The 8,487-nt window shown below is 36.2% G+C and overlaps 1 protein-coding gene across 1 annotated transcript; it reads left to right on the top strand.

The window, feature by feature from the left end:
- The first annotated feature begins 1,048 nt into the window (after positions 1-1,048).
- On the top strand, positions 1,049-4,087 carry LOC132915294 (glucose dehydrogenase [FAD, quinone]-like). The gene is made up of 3 exons (XM_060975100.1): positions 1,049-1,247; positions 1,619-1,789; positions 2,219-4,087. Exons 1-3 carry the CDS (start codon positions 1,064-1,066, stop codon positions 3,718-3,720), a joined length of 1,857 nt encoding a protein of 618 aa, XP_060831083.1. The 5' UTR covers positions 1,049-1,063; the 3' UTR covers positions 3,721-4,087.
- Positions 4,088-8,487: the final 4,400 nt, after the last annotated feature.

The following is an 8,487-nucleotide window of genomic DNA, read 5'->3' on the forward strand; positions in this document are numbered from 1 at the left end:
AAGCAATTTTTCAGTGGCGGTAGAGTTATTTGTTACATTATTGACCAATTGAAGATCGGTTGAAAGATTCAATAGTTCATATGTCAATCAATTTTTTGAGCATTATTTTACGCCAATGGTTATAGATTCAGCCGGACTTGTAACCCAATCTTTGTGTTTGTATATAATTAAAAAATGCTATCTCTGCACTAGTGAGTTAAGCTTTGTTCGAAAGATTTGGCCGCCTGCCCTAGAACTTATTATAATCGTAATGAAAATTTAATCGAAGTATTCTGTTACTAAGACTAAAACTAAGACCGAGTGGCGTCTATAGGTATAGGAGAAAGAACAATCAAAGACCCAAAACCGTCCGACGGAGCAAATGAAGAATTAGTATATAAGTAAAACACGATCGGTTGGACATTTCTGTATCATTATATTAATATTTACTGAATATTTAACATGCTCCATATCGAAGCTGTTTAACGAAACTTTCTTTGAGTGTACTATGTACCCATTAATCGTAAAAAGCAACTGATTTCAGATGTGTACTGATTTAATGGTCGTATCTCGCACGTTAAAGTACGTTTTTCCCTGACGAGGTCATGATCTTTTTGTGGAAGAGATATAGTATGCAAATTGTATGTATGCAAATTTTTATTCAAATTAGACTGTGTAAAGAAAATTGTACTATGGTTGAAGGGTACAGATTCCAATTTTGATCTTTTGTAAGCAGAAATTAAATTAGCTTCGCTCCTTAAACATACATGCTTTTATTAATGTTCTGTCAAGAACAAATTTACAAAAACAAATATTTATTTAATTATCTTATTTATTAGAGACGAAATATGATGTGGATAAAAACGTCATACATTTACAAATTGAGTACTGGTTTGAAAATTATCTCGAAATTCTTTTCCTATGTATGCACATTAATTGAAAGAGGCATTATACAAGAGAGGAGCATCCAAATGTATTTATTACTGATTGCCTGTTATTTCGTCTTATCATGCGAATAAAGATTATTAGAAAGGTATCAAGTCTTATTATTACAGGTTGATAAGGGATACCGGAGAAGCAAAAAATGGATGTCGTAAAGAATATTCTCGGAGGATTGCAATCAGAAACGATCGCATCGGTGCTTTCAGCGCTCTTAAGCGTGTCGTTATATGCCATGTACTTGATTGTTAATTACTCAGCGACGAATATTCCATCTAAATTATTATTGCCGTCTTACGATTTCATAGTTGTAGGTGGTGGTTCTGCGGGTATGTTTTTTTGATGCTATCGACACAAATTCCATGAGAAACCTAATAAAAACGTGACAGAGACAAACATAACTGTGTGTTTCCGTGGAAAAAGGAATGATTCTATTTGTTATGTAGTATGCTAATGACGTTGTGCGTCCTTGTGCAAATTGGCGTGCAAATTTTAACTTCCTATTGCCTATATATAAACGAATTTCAAATATATTTTGTAAACATATTTTAGGTTTTTCATGAAATCCGAATTGTAGTATCAATAAATTTTGAATTTGAACTACCAACTTTTCATATAAAAATATTTCAAACATTTAAATTAATTAACTTTTTCTTATTACGTATGTTCTATAATACTCTACCAATTTACGTGATTACAGGAGCTGTCTTGGCGAGTCGTTTGTCCGAGATAGAGGATTGGAACGTACTTCTCTTGGAAGCAGGTGGAGATGGAAGCATTATATATGATATTCCTCTTCTTGCCGCCACTCTGCAGCTCACCGAGATCGATTGGAAATACAAGGTGGAACCCAATGAAAATTATTGTAGAGGTAATTAATATCCAAAAATACTAGCGCATACATCATTTTATATAAAATATGTCTCGAAATTCTTATCCTATAAAATATGAATACCAGAGTTACCCAATAAGTCTGTATGGGGAAATTTTCGTTTTCAAAATTAATAAAAACATACATGTATCTTTAGCAGAATTAATACAGATTTTTCTTAAATAGTTAAATAATTGTGTAGATATATTTAGCTTAACTAATGTTGTTTGAATTATACTGACCTAAATATAGAATATTTAGGTACATTTATGTATTTCTAACGTTAACCCACAAACGTTAATCTGCTAATGATCTTATCGTCAAACCCAAAGAGATATAAACTCAGATCAATCACCAACCAGCATTAATAATCGATTACGAATTATTCGCATCGCCTTTCATGTACTTTATCGCAAATTCTGCCTACAGCGATGAACGAGGGTCGTTGCCTGTGGCCACGTGGTAAAGTTATCGGAGGCAGCAGCACGATAAACTACGTGCTATATGTTCGTGGTAACAAAAAAGATTACGACATCTGGGAACAACTAGGCAATCCAGGATGGTCCTACAAGGACGTCCTAAGTTATTTCAAAAAATCGGAAGACAATCAGAATCAGAACTACGCCAAGACTCCGTATCATTCGAGAGGGGGTTATCTAACTGTTGAAGAATCACGATGGCACTCACTACTGGACGATGCGTTCCTTGAAGCAGGACGAGAAATGGGTTACGAGAATAGAGACATTAATGGACAACGGCAGACTGGCTTTGTGTTTCCTCAGGGGACCGTTAGGCATGGGAGCCGGTGTTCCACGGCGAAGGCCTTCCTGCGGCCGGCCAGCGCGCGTAAGAATTTACACGTCGCTATGCAAGCACATGTTACGAAAATTTTAATAGATCCGCTGTCAAAGAGGGCTTACGGTGTAGAGTTCCTTAGAGACGGAAGGACGCTGCGCGTTCGTGCCAACAAAGAGGTGATAGTTTCCGCAGGATCTATCAATAGCCCTCAATTACTGATGCTGTCCGGAATAGGACCTGAAGAACACTTAGCGGAACACGGTATACCTGTGATTCAGAATTTAAGTGTGGGTCGTAATCTTCAAGACCATGCAATTATTACAGGCATTACGTTTTTGGTGAATAAACCAGTATCGTTGGTACATACCAGGTTGTATGATATTCGATATGTGCTACAATACGCCATATTCGGAGCCGGTCCTTTCACCGAGCTAGGAGGTGTCGGAGGACTAGCTTTTATCAATACGAAATACGCGAATGCCTCCGACGATTTTCCAGACATGGAACTGCATTTTCTGCCATTGAGTCAGAACACCGACGGCGGCAGAATTTTAAAAAAGATTTACGGTCTGAATAGAGAATACTACAATGCTGTATATGGGGAGTTTCTTTATAAGGACGCATGGTCCGCGCTTCCCACGCTTTTGAGACCGAAAAGTAGAGGGGTTATCAAGCTTCGAAGCAGCAATCCCTTCGATCATCCGTTGATTTATCCCAACTACTTCGAAAATCCGGAAGATATGGCGACGATGGTAGAAGGAATTAAGCTTGTGGTCGAGATGAGTAAAACTGCACCACTTAGACGTTATGGTAGCAAATTATTAACGGTACAATATCCTGGCTGCGAAAATATTCCTATTTATACCGATCCATACTGGGAGTGCATAATCAGATTCCTTTCCACGACTCTATATCATCCAGTGGGTACTTGCAAGATGGGGCCTAATTCGGATCCAACAGCTGTTGTAGACCCTCGGCTTCGAGTTTACGGAGTCACCGGACTTCGAGTCATAGACGCCTCGATTATGCCAAACATAGTCAGTGGTAATACCAATGCCCCTACTATCATGATCGCAGAGAAGGGTGCGGATATGATAAAAGCGGAATGGTTCAGGAAACCGAGTTTTCAATGAATAATGTTTTTGTAATATTTTAAATAAATGTGCAGTTTTTGCAAATTAATTTACGTCAACTGCTATTGTTTATTACATAATAGGAACGTATAATTATGAACTCGAAATATATTTTCGTTTTGTATCGCGAATAGCGAAATTCGAGTAAGAATATAGTCATGCTTAATCAAATGAATACCTGGTAAATTAAGTTTTAACAAGTAGAAATTAGTCCTGTAGAATTCTGTTTGTCCAAACTTATCGAGGAACAAATAGTTAATAAAGTAGCGGTTCATATTACATTTCTTCGATGTTGATATATTGCATTGCAATTGAAACGTATAGTGTGAGAAAAGCATAGCGTCGATGAAGAAAAATTGTTACAGACGTTCAGTACTATATTTTGTAATTTCTTTCCTTCATTATCAGAATATAGTTTATACATACTTGATATGATATATTTGATAGAATGCAGTCAACTTTTTGAATAGCACAACAATGTGAATTTATAATATCTGTATGTATGTTTATTATATTGATACAAACAACGAATACCGAATGTCTACTTTTATAAATAATAAATTACAGGATGTCTTAGAATAAAATGTGATATGTACAAGAATCGAATTATTATTTACTATAATTCTCTTACATACATTAAACCTATGGCTGATGGACGCAAAATGCTGATCCCAGAGATTGTTGGTTCTTTTTGACACCTGCATACCGACAGTTGGTCCATAGATGTTACAAAATTTCGGCAATTAGAAATTGACTGGTCGAAAATGAAAAATGAGGCAATTACATTGAAAATTTTGTTCATCAATTATTAGGGCATGTACACACTGTTGTTAATCATATCCCTGCAACCGGCAACCACTTTATCATTGCTGTATTTGAGCCAATACGCACTTGATTTCGGCGAACAACGAAACCCATTGAATCAAACGGAAATGTTGACAGAATAGGTAATTTTCTTACAGATCAGATATGATTTAAAATTTATATTAGTTGCACGTTAGTCAACGAGATTGACATTTCTTTAGGACAAGTGTAGAGTTACGTAAGTGCAGCTTCGCGCGATATTACTGCGACCATATGTCTGTCTTCGTTGTTCTCAATTGGGAAAACAGAGAAAAACGATCGCAGCGATATCGCGCGGACAAAGGTTGCTCGTATACAACGAGCTCAACATAACAGAAAATTAATTATGCAAAGAAGAAACAGAGATTATGCAAACGATTGTAGAATTACATACAGTAAAATAAACAGAGTGTCTAAAGGTAGTTAATAAATAACATGAGTAAGTTAGTTTATTGCAAAAATTGTTGACATTTACAACTAAACGATGAAGGCAGTGATATTGACCATAATATATGCGATGATTTTTAGGTTAGTTAATAATAACTTTACTACAAAAAGAACACTGAAAACTGTAATAGATTAACAAATTTTTGCTATAGCATATATGTATACGTATATTTATTTTTATATTAAATTATTTATTTGTAGATATCATGGTATAAAAATTAATATTTTATTAACAAATTTTAGCGTTGGTTGGAAAGTAATGTAACGCTACTTGATCCTGCTTAGTCAATTCAGGTTTCTACTTATTCCTATTTTTCGTTTTAATTTCATCTACTAATGAAAAAATCAATTTTGAAACGTTTACATATTTTATTTTTTTCACTGCAGTCTTCAAGATGGCTAAGATAAATTTGAAACATTCTGAAATACTGAAATACATTTGCAACATCTTGTTTATTAGTTTTTTATTTAAATCAATCACAAACGCAACATACTTGATGTCATAATTAGTATGTGAGTCTTGATTACGAGTGTACAAAATAGTAAACGAATTTAAGAAATTTAAGGAGTTAAAAAATGTCTCATTAATTATACCTGACGAAAGATCTCTAATCTTTTGCATGTTTTTACAGTACTATTCTCCTGTACTATTTCTTAACTTGATGGTGATATCTGTGGCACCATTATAAACTATATTTTACATATTAATTTATAATATTATATTAATTATAATTAAATAATATAAATCATATATGAGCACCAATATAACTTCACTTTGATTGAAAGCATCTACTTCATACAAATTCTTCTTTTCAATCATAACAGTATCCTACTAAAAGAATTACCAGCTGTTGACTGCAAAACTCCATGGCATTCTATTAACAAACAATAAATTAAAATTTGGCAACTCTGGAACAATGTGCTAAAGCATGTAAATATCTGTAACAAAAAATCTAAAAATGTTAGATGTGTTAGATGTGCTAGGTATGTAAATATGAAACCGGAATTGTTATATAGAAAATACACGTTTATTGTATGAAAATGATTAAAAATATTTTATTCGAAGTATTGCCCATCGCTAGCTATACATTTTTCCCACCTGTCTGGCAATTGGTGGATGCCACGCCAAAAAAACTGTCTCTCTTTTGAGGCAAACCAGTCGTCGAGCCATTTTCGTACATTTTCGTAAGAAGTGAAGTGCTGGTCAGAAAGTGCGTGTCCCATCGATGCAAATAAATAGTAATCGAATGGAGCCAAGTCTGGTGAGTAAGCCACGTGCGAAAGTATTTCCCAACTGAACGCTTCGATCGTTTCCTTGACCGGTTTTGCTGTATGCGATGGTGCATTATCATGGAGCCAAATTACTTTGCGTTGCCTTTTTTGATATTCTGGTCGTTTTTCACGCAAAGCTTGATTCAAATCGATCATTTGTTGTCGGTAGCGCTCAGTATTAACGGTTTCGCCAGGTTTTAACAGCTCGTAATAGATCACACCCTTCTGATCCCACCAAACACAGAGCATCGTCATCCGTCCATAGCGATTTGGTCTTGTGGTCGATGTCGGTGGTTCGCCTGGAGCTACCCATGATCTTTTACGCTTAGGATTCTCAAAATATATCCACTTTCCATCGCCAGTCACAATTCGGTGGAGAAATGACCTTCTTCTGTATCTGGCGAGCAGCATTTCGCAAGTGGTTTTTCGATTTTCCTGCTGTCTTTCATTCGGTTCACGTGGAACTCATTTTCCCACCTTCTGGATCTTTCCCATGGCTTTCAAACGTTTGGAGACGGCTTCTCGTGTCACGTTTAATCGATCAGCGAGTTGTTGCTGCGTTTGAGCGTCATCCTCATCCAACGATGCTTGCAGTTCGCTGTCTTGAAACTTTTTCGATGGTCTTCCACGTCCTTCGTTCCTCAGGTCATAATTGCCACTTCTGAATTTTTTAAACCACTCAAAGCACTGTGATTTCCCAAGAGCGTGCTCACCGTAAGCTTCGACAAGCATTCGATGCGATTCTGCAGCAGTTTTCTTCAAATGGTAACAGAAAATCAATGCTGTCCGCAAATCGTAGCTTCCAGGCACAAAATTCGACATGTTCAACTCTGTTACAAACTATGCTGTTGTATGAAACTTGTATTGTTGTGAGTCGAAAATGTTTGTGAGATGTCAACAAAGACTTTTGGCATCAATGACACAGTTTAGTGATAACTACATTATCAGCTAGGGCCATCTATAGGCAAATTCCGGTTTCATACTTTTTACAATTTAAGATCATATTCAATGACATTGGCAGTGACGTATTGAACTTCATCTGCAACAACATCCACAGCAAATATTCCACATAATGTTTACCATTTTCTTAATATTCATTTGATGCATTCGGCGAATGCTAACCAACTTGTTCTCGATGACTGAACTACTTTTTGTCCAGCCATGTCCATCCATTTTCCAGCTTCTTCGGGAACCTGTTACTTTTTTTCACTTCTTGAGAGATATGGGACATTTCTTATGCAATTTTTGGTTCGATACAGCGACGATTTGTATCGCATGAATATTTTTCAGGTGTGCGTTGAAGTGATTACCACTTCTAAGAAAACTCTACATCTGGTCTTTTTAGTTTTCTCTAGCACTGAAGCCATCGACAGCGTATAGACAAAAGACTGGGGTGAAGGCAGACCATAAACAGTAGACAGGCAACGATGGCTTCAGGGTTTTCAGTCATAGGGTAACACTGCTAGCGTGCTGATCAGGACCAGCTCAAATTATATTCCTTCTTGTATTTACGCTTCTGTATTAAAATATATTTTCTACCTTACCATTTATCCACGTGTTCCTTTGTTCACATATCTAATAACCTCAACAAGGTGCATCAGTCATATGTACATGTGTATATTGAATTACACATGTTGAGGTTAAGTAGAGGAACGAGTGGATTGTAATAGAAAAATATATTGAAATAAGTATAAGTGTAAGTGTAAATACAAAAATGCTAAGTGAGCAAAATGCAGTACTCAGACAACAAACACAACAAATTACAGTTATGCTACAACTACTTACAAACATGTTAAGTAAAAAATAGAAATTGACAGGCTGAAAGTAGCAGCTTGGAATTCCAATGGTCTACAACAACGGACCTCAAAACTAAAACATTTCTGTCTAACAATAATATTGTGGGAAAAGTATATAAAGTATGTAAAGTATCTTGTATAAGTATACAAGAATATCGCCCCACGTGTTACCTAGCTCTTCACCTAAAACGAAAGTCGGTTCTCTGGCTATCTGCAATTCTATGGGTTCCGAACATGTCCTTAACGCGTTCCTAGCTTCGACCATCGACATACCACACAGCCTACGCCTACAAACTTGAATGATCTCGTCACCGATTCGAAACTACTTCGATTCGGCTGCTACTTCATTTGCATCCATCTTCAAAATCACGCTTGGAGATACTAAGGAACCTTTCGACGTTCCACCGTC

Source organism: Bombus pascuorum, chromosome 16, assembly GCF_905332965.1.
Source record: "Bombus pascuorum chromosome 16, iyBomPasc1.1, whole genome shotgun sequence".
In the NCBI taxonomy this organism is placed as follows: domain Eukaryota; kingdom Metazoa; phylum Arthropoda; class Insecta; order Hymenoptera; family Apidae; genus Bombus; species Bombus pascuorum.